Raw genomic sequence first — 15,946 nt, 5'->3', positions numbered from 1 at the left:
ATACAGCTGCCAGAGTGCTGACTACAACTAAGAAATATGATCATATTAGCCCAATTTTATCATTATTACATTGGGTACCTGTTAAATTTCTTATTAATTAAAAACATTCTGTTAACTACATACAAAGCTTTGAATGATCTAGCCCCACAATACTGAAGTGACCTTTTGACACGCTATATTCTGTCACATTCATTATGATTATGAATATCAAAATCCACAAAAGGAGGTAGATCCTTTTCATTTTTGGCTCTTAAACTATGGAATAGTCTCCCTAACACTGTTCGGGATGCAGACACACTCACTCAGTTTAAGTCTAGACTAAAGACTCATCTATTTAGCCAGGCATACACCTAATTTATCCATCAACTCACAAGTAGGCTGCTTTAGTTAGGTTTGCTGGAACCAGAAACTTCTATCATATATTCATATCATATCCCAAGGTTGCCAGAGCCAGCCAGATCCAGCTCTGTTCCTGCTTGGTGTTGGACTCCACTGCTACGTGTCGCTGAGTGATGATGACAAACTACAGCTGGTGATAGCCAGACATCACTTCAATCTTCTGACTACAGAGGATGAACTGATGCCAACTCCAACTGTAAGATATTGGATACTTCATATGCCACTGCCTGAACCTTGGACTTAGGATGGACCCCACCGGGCCTCACCGAAATGACCTGCTGGTTGAACTGCAATGCACCTCATTGATCTCTGCCTGCATCACCTTTGTCTATTGATCGACTACACTCTTGAAATGGAATATATAGACTATCATTTAATTGCCAACTAACAAAGGACAATGCATCTATGTGAACTTCTGCCATTAATCCAGGATGGACTTCAAAGACATTAGTCATTAATCTTAAAGTTAATAAAAAAAAATAGTTTTTTTTTTTTTTTTCAAACTGGACCTTAGCGCTTACTTAATTTACACATTTTAAACCATGACTTGCACTGCACACATATAACTAATATTGGCATTATATTCATGTTGTTTAGCCAGAGGGAACCTCAGTGAGCCTGGTTTCTCCCAAGGTTATTTTTCTCCATTAATCAACATCTTATGGAGTTTTGTGTTCCTTGCCACAGTCACCTTCAGCTTGCTCACAGGGGTTCTAAATACAATTATTATTTAATTATTTATTTTTTATACACAATTTACAATCATATTTAATCAAACTACACAATGATTATTCTAAGACTTTATAGATATTACAGTTTCATTTTTTGTTTTTGCACGATTTCCGGTAAAGCTGCTTTGAAACGGTGTTGTGAAAAGCGCTATACAAATAAAAACGACTTGACTTGTTATTCCCTTATCCAAATGCTGGACCCGAAACTTCTCTTGAGACCTGTGAGGAATTTCAGATTTTTTTTTTGTTAAGAAAATCCAAGACATTAAGTCATCTATTTCGTCTTTAACATTTGTTCCACAGCTATCACCCCCTCCCAGCTATTTAACTCAATTTCAGTTTCTATAGCACATCTTTCTGATCTTATCTCAAAGATGAAGTGCTCAAAGTGTAAGAAGGACGTTCTTCCTTCTCGTCTTTTCAAAGATGTTTTTGCAACTCTAAGTACTTCTGTGACAGCCATTATTAATAGCTCTTCAGCTAGTGGAGTAGTACCATCCAGCTTTAAACATGCAATTGTGCAGCCTTTGCTTAAAAAAACCCATCTCAATCCAGCTGTATACAAAAACTACAGACCAATTTCAAAACTGCCTTTTATTACAAAGCTTCTGGAGAGAGTTGTGTATTCTCAGCTATACTCATATTTTAATTAATTTTATATTTTAGATATGTTCCAGTCCAGATTCAGATCATAACATAGTACTGAATCTGCTCTGTTGAAGGTCACAAATGATATTTTACTCTCACTCGACTCTGTTCTGTTCTGGTTTTATTGGATCTCAACACTGCTTTTGATACTATTGACCACAGAATTCTTTTGGATCACGGCTGGACCACTATAACTCCCTGTATAGTGGCCTACCTCAAACTGCATTATCTCATTTGCAGATGGTGCAAAATGCTGCGGCTGGATTTTTAACAGCGTTGAAAAAGAGGGATCATATTTCTCCTGTACAGGCGTCTCTTCACTGGCTTCCTGTTAAATTCAGAATTGATTTTAAAGTTCTCATTTATGTATTTAAGGCCCTCTCTGGTATTGCACCTCAGTACATTAGTGACCTTCTTCATCCATACTCTCTCACCAGAACGCTCAGATCTTGTGATCAGGTTTTTCTGTCTGTCCCCTGTTGCCGTTGTAAAACAAAGCGTGATCGAGCCTTTTCTGTTGTTGCCCCCAAACTCTGGAACAGTCTCCCCTTTCACGTGAGGTCCGCTCCTTCTCTAGTTTTTATAAAATCTTCCCTAAAATCTTATTTTTACTCTTTACCTTTTGACACTGTTCAATTAATTGTACTACTTGTCAACTAACTTTTTACATTTTGGTTTTCATTGGGACTGAACAGCACTTTAGATCAACTGCTGTTGTTTTTAAATGTGCTTTATAAATACATTTTGACTTGACTTGACTTGAAGTATACTGGAACTCTGACCAAATGAGACCTCCACATTTGATGCGCCACTGCAGCCTTATTAACCTCCCATGGTTTCTGACTCACTGGTCAGAGTTTGATGTTCAAAAGATAGTACTGTATGTCTGCAACTGTCTAGTGCAACATTTTAACTAACAGACCAGCTGTTAGCTAGAGGGGAAGGGGATTCCAGTATAGGGCACAAGAAAAATGAAATCGCAGCACTTAATAATTCATCAGCCCACAACAAATACGTCCCATTGGAGATGTAATAGGACCGGTCGAATATCGGCAGGATCCAATCAATCATAACCACTAAGAGTTAATCACACAGGGCTCTGTCAAGAGCGTTCTGTTCTGTTGAGATTCTAAAATAAGGACATGTTTCCCGCACTGATTGTAGTCACTGTTAGTGGTGACAGCAGCACTCTACTGGACTCCTAGAGGGCAGGTCTGGGAATTGGGTGAGCTCCAGCTGTGAGCTCTGGGTTATGTCTGTGAGTGATTCTGCAGATGGCACGGATGACGACTGCCCTAAATGAGACTGAGCCATTTGCTGTAATGAGGTCTGTGCCTGTTTACTCATGAGTGGGCAGTAGGGAGGTAACACGCAGGCATATGAGCAGAGAGACAGGTAGCACACAGGCACCCTTAAGAAATGTTTAAAGGGGCCCAGAGCATCTTAACATTAAATGGACACAGTTGATGGTGTGCTGAGGCAGTCTGAAAATCACTCCAGTGTAACAGTGTTTTAAAGATGTACGTCTACTATTTTGAAATCAGCAACCCCTAAAGTTTTTCCTTGTTGTGAGTACCAGACAAACATAGTAAATTACAAAAAAATTAGAAAGGTACAGTAAGGCTATTACAGCTGAAGCAAATGGGGCCAGTCCATAAACATTAAAATACTCACCATTTCAAAAGTATAGCCACAAGACGTAAACATACATGTTAACATGTTTTAAGTGTGATAAATCACTTACTAACCATTTCTGTGAAAAGTTATATCCAGTTCCGGGATTATAGAGTTTTGTTTTCATGGCAATGAAATTGTTATTTGGATATAACTTTATAATCAATCAATAAAACAGCTTCGCATCTGAAAAGCTACATGATTTTTTATTTTTTTAATCCCCTTTTCTCCCCAATTTGGAATGCCAAATTCACACTGCTTAGTAGGTCCTCGTGGTGGCGCAGTTACTCACCTCAATCCGGGTGGCAGAGGACAAGTCTCAGTTGCCTCCGCTTCTGAGACAGTCAATCCGCACACCGTATCATGTGGCTCGCTGTGTACAACACCACAGAGACTCCGCACGTGGAGGCTCATGCTATTCTCCGCGATCCATGCACAACTTACCACGCGCCCCATTGAGAGCGAAAACCACTGGTTAGTACCCCATGTGACTCTACCCTCCCTAGCAACCGTGCTAATTTGGTTGCTTAGGAGACCTGGCTGGAGTCACTCAGCACACCCTGTATTCGATTGTGACTCTGAAAAGCTACTTGATTTAAAAACTAGCAATGCTACCACTTTGCTACTGAGAAATGTAGTTAAGCAAATAGCTTCGCTATTTTTAGTAATGCTACTGCCCATCACTGCGAATTAATAAATCAAGCAAGAGAGGGCCAGAGACCAGAAAGAAAGAGGTAAATTAGGAAATGCACATATTTAAGTATACACATGGAAACACCTGATAGATCCTTTCTGAATTCTCAAACACACTCTCACCGAGTCTATTCCTCCAGAATCAGTGTAATCAGGCCATGTGATCACCATGAGAGCTTCTGCAAGCTATCTGATCTGAACAGAGACACGGTGGTCCAGCAACAATGATTGTATTTCAGAACAGTATGGAAATCAGCACTGCTCACCTGCCTCCGTTAAAATGCTACCCAAAGAGCTAGCCGAATTCTACCCAGCTAATCATCGAAAATGACAAGGATGATCAAGACTGGAGTCTTGCACAAACTTGAATTAAAAAACTACTATCATGTGTGCCCACTTTGACAGAAATACTCATATGCAAACATACACACAGACACCAAATATTAAAATTGAGGTGTGTAATTTCTGCACCACTAGAATAACCAAACGAAATGGCAAAAATCATAATTGCTTTCAAACAGGTTTCCCATGCATGCAATGTTTAATAATGAATATCACTGGTATTAACACACTGCTATGCATCTCTTTATTCAATGTGGAGTTGTGATAAACCAGCGGCTTTTAACTGCTTTTGCTTCAGGAGCCCGTTTTTACACTGGACATCAAGTTGTTACCCAACATTGTACCAAAATTGTTTATCGTACAAAAGTAAACAGAAATGTCCTATGAAACACTGCATAAACCCAACAATATGCAACCTACATGTCACACAACCCCTCCATGTCTGGCACCTAGTTTGGCCAGCTTCTACTAGGTGACAGATGAATTTGTGCTAAAATAACTTTTGATTGCATGCACTGCCTTTGATGTCAACAACAATGGATAAAAGGTATAAGAAGCATTTTCACCTCCCTTTTTAAAAATGTATACTGTATGCTTTATTCTTTTTTTTTTTTTTTTTTTTGCTATCCTAGCCGTTCATTATTATATGGTTGGATGGATTTTTTCATTTGCATTTAGTGTTGTTTTACCTACTGTGTGTGACCCTATCAGAACAGACCTGGCAGGGCGGTATGCAAAAAATATTTTCATTATATTTTTGTTAAAATAAAATATGTCAACCCCCCTGCCCCCACTGCCAAACCTGTTATGTAAACGTATTACCTACCTGACAAAAGTAATACAAATAAATAGGATTAAAAAATATTAAAAATAAATAAATAAAACTTTACAAATATGATTAAATAGTTATTCCATTCAGCAATGCTTTAACCTTGGAGAAGGTAAATATGCTTGTTTTTCTTTCTAGAAACCTGTGTTAGATGATGTCGCAAAAAAATAAAGGTTCAGTTTTTGGCTGTACTTTCTTTACTGATAAGACATCCTTTATTCAACTATTGTTTGTGTGTCGGCCTTCCAGGTTAGGTTGTGGAAATTAATTTATTGAAACACGGAAAACTTAAACCAAAGATATTTCTAAATTCAAATTACACATCAAAGGAAAAGAACAAGCAATTAAAATAACAAGGTGGTAAAAACAATCTTATATAGCCACCCCAAATCCAAACATTTACTGTCTCCAACATCCTCCAACAGCCCCATTTGCTGTGATGTACTGTAAGTATTCGTCTACAGCAGGTGGACAATTACCAATAGAAATTAAGATCATATAGACAATCATAAATGTAAACATATTAATAATAATGATAATAAGAATTATTTAAATACAAATAAACCATTACATATTGAAAGTTCAACACAACCCACATTATTTCTCTTTCATAAAACAGCTACAACAGTTTGTTACTTCACTTTGTCTGTGCTTAAACGAATAGAAAACACCAGTTCCCTATCTGTCACTCACTCGACGATGTGTCGATGTAGTGACACTAGGGGTCACACTTTGGAGCCCCAAACACCTCTGCTTTTTTGAAAAAAGGCCTATGAGAATTGGCGAGTGGAATTTGCATGCCACTCCCCCGGACATACAGGTATAAAAGGAGCTGGTATGCAACCACTCATTCAGATTTTCTCTTCGGAGCCGAGCGGTTCTATATTCATTGAAGCTGAATTCATCCGCGAAGTTAATTCACCTCATCTGCTGGATTCTACGGTGCATTTCAGCGGCTTCTCCCCCTCTGCACCCGTGGAGTGCAGAGAACACCCCTGGGCTCTTCAGCAGAAACAACTAAAAGAGTATATTCTAAAAAGAGTATATTTTCTTTCTAAAAGAGCGGCACACACGGAACGTCTTTTTAAAGATGCCTTTCCGTTTGTGTGTTAGTCCTGGTTGCGGTCGTTATCTCTCCGCTTCTGATGGCCACAATCGCTGTCTTACGTGTCCGGGTGCTGCCCACGCGGAGACATCATTCGTGGATAGGTCTTGTCCTCATTGCGAGAACATAACCATAACAACGTTGCGGTCGCGGCTTGCATTCGTAAGAAAGCAAGCCACCCCAGCGGCTCCCCGCCTCGGTCCTTCTACCTATGGGTATGAGGCCGTGCCAGTTAGCACTGGGGGTGATTTGGGGACCTCAATGGGACCACCTCTGCCGGATATCCCCTCACGGACCTCCCATTCCCCAGCACGCTCGCTTGCCCCAGTCGGGCGCTCGGACGAGATTGCCAGCTCGTCTCAGGGCGAGTTCGACCTCTTGTTCGGAGCCCGGGAAGAAGACGAGTTATCAAGCGCAGCATTGGAGAGCGGGCTCGTCCAGTCGGACGCAGAGGCTTCGACTGGGCTTCCTCCTTCGGGAATGGTCGCCCAGTCCCAGGCTGACACGGAAATGATGGACATGCTTTCCCGGGCGGCTGCGAGCGTCGGGCTAGAGTGGAACCCTCCACTCTCCCCTGAACCCTTGCGGCTCGACAGTTGGTTCCTGGGCTCGGGGCACCACCCACGGCCACGCCCCGCCCCCATTCCTTTCTTCCCAGAAGTGCATGAGGAGCTGAAGATCGTGGGAGGCACCTTTTACTGCCCAATCCTGGTCTTTCAGCTCCCCCGCTCTCGCTACCCTTGATGGCGGAGTGGCCAGTGGGTATTCGGTGATCCCCCAGGTGGATAAGGCACTCGCGGTGCACTTGTGTCCGCAGAGTGCCGCCACCTGGCGCAGGCACCCGAAACTACCGTCCAGGGCCTGTAGGTTTACGTCGTCCCTGAGAGCTAAGGCCTACGGTGCTGCTGGACAAGACGCCTCCCCTGCACACCATGGCTCTCCTGCAAGTACACAAAGCCAAGGCGCTAAAAGAACTGCATGAGGGTAGTTCTGACCCGGGATTGATGCAGGAACTGCGCTCGGCGGCCGACCTCGCTCTCCGGGCGACGAAGGTCACGGCATGGTATCTCGGGCAGGCGGTGTCCACCCTGGTGGTCCAAGAGTACCACCTTTGGCTCAACTTGGTTGAGATGCGAGAGGCTGACAAGGCACGGTTCCTTGATGCCCCTATCTCCCAGGTTGGCCTATTCAGCGACACCGTCGGGACTTTGCCCAGCAGTTCTTGGTGGTGAAGCAGCAGATGGAGGCCATACAGCACATCCTACCCCGGCGCAGCTCAAGACCCTGCACCCCGTCTGCTCCTCGCCAAGGGCATCCCTCTGCAACTACAACACCGGCTCCACCGCAGCCCGCCCCCGTGGCCCGGCCCCGGCATGGAGCCCAGTGCAGGAAGCAGATGCCACCTGTCTCACGGCCGGCCGTCAAGAACCTGAGGAAGGCTTCGAAGCGCCCCTGAGACGGGCGACCCAGGGGCAAGGAGACCCGCTTCTCTGGAGCTGGTGAGCAGACCACTCCATCCCCCAGTGGAGGGCCAGGAGGACAATCTTTTGTTTCATTTTCATTTAATTTCGCCGCATGTCCAAGAGGCTGCGGTACCCAAAAATTCAACAAAAAAGCGGTTTTCTTGTTCCCTGGGTCACATGTCCGGTGCACATGGCTGACGTCACGACCACTGTCCACCGTCCCATTTTTGCAGGTATGGCGCTCCAGCGGCGGTCCCCCCGCCCCTGTGCACCCAGCTGTGGCACAAACACGGCCACACGGGATTGGGTCCGGTGGACTACAGGGACGAGACTCCTCCCCCCTCCTCGGTCAATCTTATGGTGGGTGGCAGGAGCCAGGTAATTGCTTCGATGTCCCTGGACTCGAAAACCCTCGACGTGGCACCTCGAGCTCCGCCCCGCCACGAGGCCCCACCCGCCGGTACATCCGATGTGATCATTCCCTTGGTCCCCCTCGCCCGGAGTTTTGGCACTTGGCTCGCATTTTCCAACCCGTCGCGATGGCTGACCCGGACCGTCCGACTTGGCTACGCGATAGACCTGAAGGACACATACTTCCATGTCTCGGTCTTACATCGACACAGACCCTTCCTGCGGTTTGCTTTCGAAGGCCAGGCATACCAGTACAAGGTCCTCCCCTTCGGCCTGTCCTTGTCCCCTCGCATCTTCACGAAGTTCGCAGAGGCAGCCCTTGCCCCGCTAAGGGAAGTGGGCGTCCGCATCCTCAACTGGCTAATCCTAGCTCACTCTCGAGAGTTGCTGTGCATACACAGGGACCTCGTGCTCCGGCACCTCAGCCGACTGGGGCTTCGGGTCAACTGGGAAAAGAGCAAGCTCTCCCCGGTTCAGAGCATCTCTTTTCTCAGTTTGGAGTTGGTCTCGATGACAGCGCGCCTCACAAACCAGCATGCACAGTTGGTGCTGAACTGTCTGAAGGTGTTCAGACGGAGAACAACGGTTCCACTGAAACTTTTTCAGAGGCTCCTGGGGCATATGGCATCCTCAGCTGCAGCCACACTGCTCGGGTTGATGCATATGAGACCGCTTCAGCACTGGCTTCAGACTTGAGTCCCGAGATAGGCGTGGCACCACGGGACACATCGCGTGACCATCACGCCGATCTATCGCTGCCTCTTCAGCCCTTGGACCGACCTTGCATTTCTACGGGCAGGGGTTCCCCTAGAGCAGGTCTCCAGGCACGTCGTGTTTACAACAGATGCCTCCAAGACAGGCTGGGGCACCATATGCAATGGGCATACAGCCGCTGGCTCCTGGACTGGCCCGCGGCTGCGTTGGCACATCAACTGCCTAGAGTTGTTGGCAGTACTGCTCACCCTGTGGAGGTTTCGGCCGTTGATCCAGGGAAAGCATGTGTTGGTCCGGACGGACAACACAGCAACGGTAGCATACATCAACCTCCAAGGCGGTCTATGCTTCCATTGCATGTCACAACTCGCCTGCCATCTCCTCCTCTGGAGTCAGCAGCGCCTCAAGTCGCTATGAGCCACTCACATCCCGGGCGACCTCAACACTGCAGCGGACACGCTGTCACATCAGGTTACCCTCAGGGGAGAGTGGAGACTCCACCCTCAGGTGGTCCAGCTGATTTGGAGTCAATTTGGTCGAGCATAGGTAGACCTGTTTGCTTCCCGGGAATCCTCCCACTGCCCGCTTTGGTATGCCCTGACCGAGGCACCCCTTGGTATTGATGCACTGGCACACAGCTGGCCCCCTTGTCTATGCAAATACACGTTTCCCCCAGTGAGCCTACATGCACAGACCCTGTGCAAGGTCAGGGAGGACGAGGAGCAGATCATCCTAGTGGCCCACCCAGACGTGGTTCTCGGATCTCACGCTCTTCGTGACAGCCCCCCCCACAAAAAGAAATTACCCTGAGGAAGGACATTCTTTCTCAGGGATGGGGCACTATCTGGCACCCGCAACCAGACCAATGTAATCTCCACGTCTGGCCCCTGGATGGGACGTGGAAACCTAAGTGGCCTACCGCCACTCACTCAGGCTAGGGCTCCCTCTATGAGGCACCTGTATGCCTTGAAGTGGCGTCTGTTCGCTAAGTGGTGTTCTTCCTGACGCAAAGACCCCCAGATATGTGCAGTCGGATCAGTGCTTTCCTTCCTGCAGGAGAGGCTGGAGGGGCGGCTGTCCCCCTCCACCCTGAAGGTGTATGTAGCCACTATTTTGGCTCATCACGATGCAGTAGATGGTAAGTATTTGGGGAAGCATGACTTGATCATCAGGTTCCTGAGAGGTGCTAGGAGGTTGAATCCCTCCAGACTGCACCTCGTCCCCTTGTGGGACCTCTCTGTAGTCCTTCGGGGTCCACAGGGAGCTCCCTTTGAGCCCTTGGAGTAAGCTGAGCTTAAGGCACTCTCTTTGAAGACTGCGCTCACTTCCATCAAAAGGGTAGGGGACCTGCAGGCATTCTCTGTCAGCGAATCGTGCCTGGAGTTTGGTCCGGGTTACTCTCACATGATCCTGAGACCCCGACCGAGCTATGTGCCCAAGGTTCCCACAACCCCTTTTAGGGATCAGGTGGTGAACCTGCAAGCGCTGCCCCAGGAGGAGGCAGACCCAGCCTTGGCATTGCTGTGTCCAGTGCGAGCTTTACGCATCTATTTGGATCACACGCAGAGCCTTAGAGGCTCCGAGCAGCTCTTTGTTTGCTTTGGTGGACAGCGGAAAGGAAGCGCTGTCTCCAAACAGAGGATCGCCCACTGGATCATCGACGCCATCGCGATGGCATATCAGGCTCAGGACGTGCCACCCCCTGCGGGGTTACGAGCCCATTCCACCATGAGTGTGGCGGCCTCCTGGGCCCTGGCCAGTGGCGCCTCTTTGGCAGACATCTCCAGAGCAGTGGGCTGGGCAACACCCAACACTTTTGCGAGGTTCTACAATCTCCGGGTTGAGCCGGTCTCGTCCCGTGTATTGGCAGGCACAAGCAGGTAAGTTCCGGGACAAACTGGCCGGGTGTACCACTTGTGCATAGCGCCTTTCCCCTCCCTTGAGGTGAAGACGTGCGCTCTTGACTCCCAGTCATGTTCACAGACTGTGATCCCCAGATGACTTTCCTCCTTAGCCCTCTGGCAGTTGAGTTTGCAGAGAAACTCGCTGACCGGCCCAGTACATGCACTAATGAGCCCCTGTACTGAGGTAAGTGCTCCACATGTGCTGGTTCCCCGAAGGCGACCCCATGTGATATCTCCTGCAAAATCGTTTCCCTGACAGCAAACTGCATCTTCCTTGGGCAGAGGCCCCTCTGCCCCCAGTCGCCATGCTCTGTAGAAACTCCTCCCCCTTCGGGTAGGACCTACCTTGGGACCTCTCCACATGACATACTTCCAACAAGACTCGGATAGACCATGTGACGTATTCCACTCAAAATACCCCCCCCCCTCTTTTTGGGCAGGGTGTGGTCTCCGCGGTGTCTGACACCCCCGACGCGACACTTATGGTTCCCAGTCAGTTAACAAATTCCACTCTTTTTGGGGAGAAAATAGAGGGAAAAGAGGCCTCGGCTGGGCTAGCCTGTCCCTATAGTTGGGCAGTCGACTTGTTCCTGATGGACCGTTCAACGCTCATAAGAGTGTTGGGGGAGGTTATGTGACGGCCTTGTGCACTGGCTACGAGGCACACAGCAGTCTGCCTGTCACACACCGCCAGTTCACATAACACAGTTCAGCTAGTTGTGGCGTTTTGTATAGGGACCCCTAGTGTCACTACATCGACACAATGTCGAGTGAGTGACAGATAGGGAATGTCCTGGTTACTGTCGTAACCTCCATTCCCTGTTGGAGGGAATGAGATGTTATGTCCCTCTTGCCACAATGCTGAACTACCCGCTGAAATGGTCGGGACCTGGTCTCGGCTCCTCAGCACAAAACCTGAATGAGTGGTTGCATACCAGCTCCTTTTATACCCATATGTCCGGGGGAGTGGCATGCAAATTCCACTCGCCAATTCTCATTGGCCTTTTTTCAAAAAAGCAGAGGTGTTTGGGGCTCCCAAGAGTGACCCCTAGTGTCACTACATCGACACAAAGTCTCATTCCTTCCATCGGGGAACGGAGGTTACGACAGTAACTATAGTTTAATTCCATGCATGCAAATTTAAAACTTTTCTTTATGGAGTGGATGATTGATGTCACAAATAAATGTGTTTTGAATAAAATCCTTTGCAGTGAATGACCGTCTGAAGTCTGGAACCCATGGACATCACCAAATTCTGGGTTTGCTTTGCTAGGCCTTTACTGCAGCTGTCTTAAGGTGCTGCTTGTTTTTGCTCTTTCTGCTTTCAGTTTTGTCTTCAGCAAGTAAAATGCATTGGGTTGAGGTCAAGTGACTAACGCAGCCATTGAAGAATATTCCATTTCTTTGCCTTGAAAAGCTCTTTGGTTGCTTTCACAGTATGTTTTGGGTCACTGTCCATCAGTACTATGAAGTGCAATCCTTTCTGTTTTGCAGTATTTAGCAGAATCTAATCAGATAATATAGCCCTAAACACTTCAGAATTTATTCTGCTGCTTCTTTCAGCAGTCATATCATCAACAAACACTAGTGAACCAGTTCCATTTGGCAGCCATCCATGCCCATGCCACAACACTGCCTTCACCATGTTTCACAGGTGATGTGGTATGCTTCGATCATGAGCTGTTCCTTCCCTTCTCCATACTCTTCTCTTCCTATGATTCTGGTAGAGATTCATCTTAGTTATATCTGTCCAAAGAAAAGTGTTCCAGAACTTGGCAGACTTTTTTTCTGGCAGTCTAATCTGGCCTTCCCATTCTTGAGGTTTACCAGTGGTTTGCCCTTGCCCTTCCTTTCATGAAATCTTCTCTTTTTTTTTTGACTTTTTCAATGATTCGCCTTCCTCCTGGAGAGTTTTCTTGACTTGGCTTGATGTTGTGAAGTGGTTTATTTTCACTAAGGAAAGAATTTTGTGATCCTCCACCACAGTTGTCTTCCGTGGTCATCCAGGCATTTAGGTTATTTGTTCGGTGTTCTTTCTTTTTAATAATGTACTAAATTGTTAATTTGGCCACTCCTAATGTTTCTGCTATCTCTCTGATGTATTTGTTTTATTTATTTTTTTCAGGCTAATGATGGCCTGCCTGACTTACATTGACAGCTCTTTGGAGCTCATAATGTGAGTTTACAGCAATGGCTTCCAAATGCAAATTCTACATTTTGAATCAGCTCCAGACCTTTTAACTGCATAAGTTTTAATGAAATAACCTGGGAACAGGTCACACCTGGCCATGAAATAGCTTCTCGGTCGATTGTCCCATTATTTCTGAGCCCCTGAAAATAGGGGTCTGTGTATAAAACGTGCTGTAATTCCTAAACAGTTCACCCAAAGCTGTACTTCAATCAGATATTTATTGCTTAAATTAAATTCTATTGTGGTGGCCTACAGAGGCAAAATTATAAAAAGTATCTCACTGTCCCAATACTTACATAGGGCAGTGTATATGTGATGTTTTGATTTAATTGCTAAGCCACAGATATTTGTTACAGTTCAAATCTGAGTCTAGAGAGTAGGTTATAACCTGCTATGGAAAATGTTTCATGCTTTTCAGAGAACATGTCGGCAGTATAAATGGACAAGCAACTGGCCTCTTTAACCTGTAATGTATTTAATGGTTTAATCATTTGATTAGTATCTAAAAACGTAAGTGCATGATAACCACTGCTATGAACACTTCTAATTGGGAACTTTCAGCCAGCTCATTCACAAATGAGAAAACAAACACTATGAATTTGACAAGCTACATTTTGTAGATCTAATAATTACACTGTGTATTTCTAAAGTGCCTTACCTACTCAAAATCCAGTAAAAAAAAAAAATCTTTTTAAACAAGCATTTCTAAATTTAATCACATAAACAATACATGCACTACAAGTGCTTTGGTGAGATGGTGTCTGCCAAGAACATAAATTGCAAATGTCACTGTAAATGTAAAAATAAATTATTTGATATTTGATAGTGAAAGTCAAATACATGCAATTACACATTTATTGATCGAGATAGCGTACAGCCAGCGTTGACAAGTAATAAATTACCTTCAGTATTCTTTCATGGTCTCCACTACAGAGTGAGTTCAGAGACGTTTTGAAGGTCTTCCAAGCGGGGTTGAGGTTATTCATGACGGTCTGTGTGCAGAGAGAGAGTGAGAGAAAGAGAGAGTGGTTCAGTGTTGGTTGAATGCCGATACAGGGAGATCTTAGTGAAAAGTGTTTGCCTTCAATGCCAAATACGAGTAAAAACTGCCTTTGACGTGCCATTGTCCTTTCGCTTTATTAGGAACTACAAAATAATACTCCAAGTCAAATTGTTAGAATGATAGTCTGACCTTTGCACATCAATTAAAATCAAACACACACAAATGTCTACTAAAGAAAACATCTGTCAACTTCTAACTACTAAATTTCTAATGACTATTTCCTGAGTGGAAATTTACCATCAAAATTTCATACTGACTGAAAATTTTTTCTCCTTAACTCCACCTGGCAACAAATATGTGGAATATTCCTTGCATTAATGCTCCAAAAATGAAGATACAATGTGTCTTCTTCATGCTTTTGTGTCAGGTGTAGTTTTATCAAGAGACAGAGACTAGCTTGTACAAAAACAGCTAAATAATTTTATTGTCATAAGGAAAAATAATAATTTTTATTAAAAAAAATAATGCAACATGCAGTTTCATGGCTGATAAGAACTTTGTTTCAAAAAGTTGGATTATGGTTGCCTTACCTCTGTTCTGTGCACTAGCTGAAGGGTGTTGTCATCATTTACTCTGTAGATCTCTAAGAACGGGTCTGATTTGCTGAAAAAATCCTAAAGGAGTGTGAGAAAAACAGATGACGGTCTAACAAACAAAAGCTATAGTGTGTTTTTAGAGAGAAAGTTGGAATTTGTCTTCCACTGTATGCATGATGCATGTAATATGCATCAATGGGATCCATCAGCATTGTTGTCACTATAAAAAAAACTTGTGTTTTTAGCTACTCATAACATCTGTTTACTTACAGCTAAATATGTACTGTCTTATCTCCCATTAAAGTTCTGTTTTTAGTAGTTTCCTGCAAGACCAAATAATACTATTAACAACAGTTGAGTTTATTAGCTGTTTTGGCAGTTTAGTTTTGACAGTGGCACTTATTAAGTTTGTATTCTACAATCAGTATCTATAACAGAAAAATAACACTTCACCCCTCAGCATGCTAAGGCCAATTCTGAAACATCTGCACATGCCAAAAGCAAAGGGATAGTAGATCACCTAACTGACAAACTTTTTCCACTTCTAAGCATACTACTCTCAGCACTAATTAAAAGAAGTGTTGGGTAAATTACTAAAAAAAGTAATCCACTATAAATTACTAACTACTTCTCTAAAATTATCATCAGATTACTTTACTGATTACTTAATTACTTCAAAAAAGAAATCACATTACTAATTACTTTTAAGTTATTGTCTAAAACACTAAATCATTTTCTCCTTGTTCATTGTTGCACACCCTTCAGCTGTCACAGAAACTTGAGATTACACTAAGTACACTGCAAAAAAAATAAATCTTTATTATTATTATTTTTGTCTTGTTTTCTAGTAAAATAGCTAAATATTCTGAAAACAAGATATATTTACTTGACAAACATAATGGCTATAGATATAAAATATATAAAAGTCTTGTTTTCAGAGAAATCTGACAAAATATGGTAAACTTTATAGTTAAAACAAGAAAAAAATATGCCAAAGGGGTAAGAAAAATAAACTTTAATTCCCTTTGAATGAAGTTTTTTTTTCTTACTCCATTGGCAAATAGTTGTTTCTTGTTTTATGCATACGTATACCTCACTAAATTTAGTTAGATTTCTCTGAAAACAAGACTTTATATCTTATGCCATTTTCCTTGTCAAGTAAATGTATCTTGTTTTAAGAATGTTTAGATATTTTTACTGGAAAACAAGACAAAAATACTAATTAAGAAAATTATTTTTTGCA

At 44.2% G+C, this 15,946-nt stretch overlaps 1 protein-coding gene across 2 annotated transcripts in view; it reads right to left on the bottom strand.

The window, feature by feature from the left end:
* The window catches only part of LOC127454033 (copine-4-like), a 119,504-nt gene that overhangs the window by 43,575 nt on the left and 59,983 nt on the right, over positions 1 to 15,946 (bottom strand). For both annotated transcript variants that reach the window (XM_051720959.1, XM_051720958.1), the window contains exons 7-8: positions 14,698 to 14,781; positions 14,007 to 14,096 (exon numbers count right to left, since the gene is read on the bottom strand). In XM_051720959.1, the coding sequence (XP_051576919.1) occupies positions 14,007 to 14,096; positions 14,698 to 14,781 (174 nt within the window). The remainder of the gene's footprint in view (positions 1 to 14,006; positions 14,097 to 14,697; positions 14,782 to 15,946) is intronic.

The sequence above is a fragment of the Myxocyprinus asiaticus genome, chromosome 16 (assembly GCF_019703515.2).
Source record: "Myxocyprinus asiaticus isolate MX2 ecotype Aquarium Trade chromosome 16, UBuf_Myxa_2, whole genome shotgun sequence".
NCBI classification, from domain to species: Eukaryota; Metazoa; Chordata; class Actinopteri; order Cypriniformes; family Catostomidae; genus Myxocyprinus; species Myxocyprinus asiaticus.
Note: the sequence above shows the minus strand (reverse complement) of the source record. Positions and strands in the feature narration are given on the sequence as shown.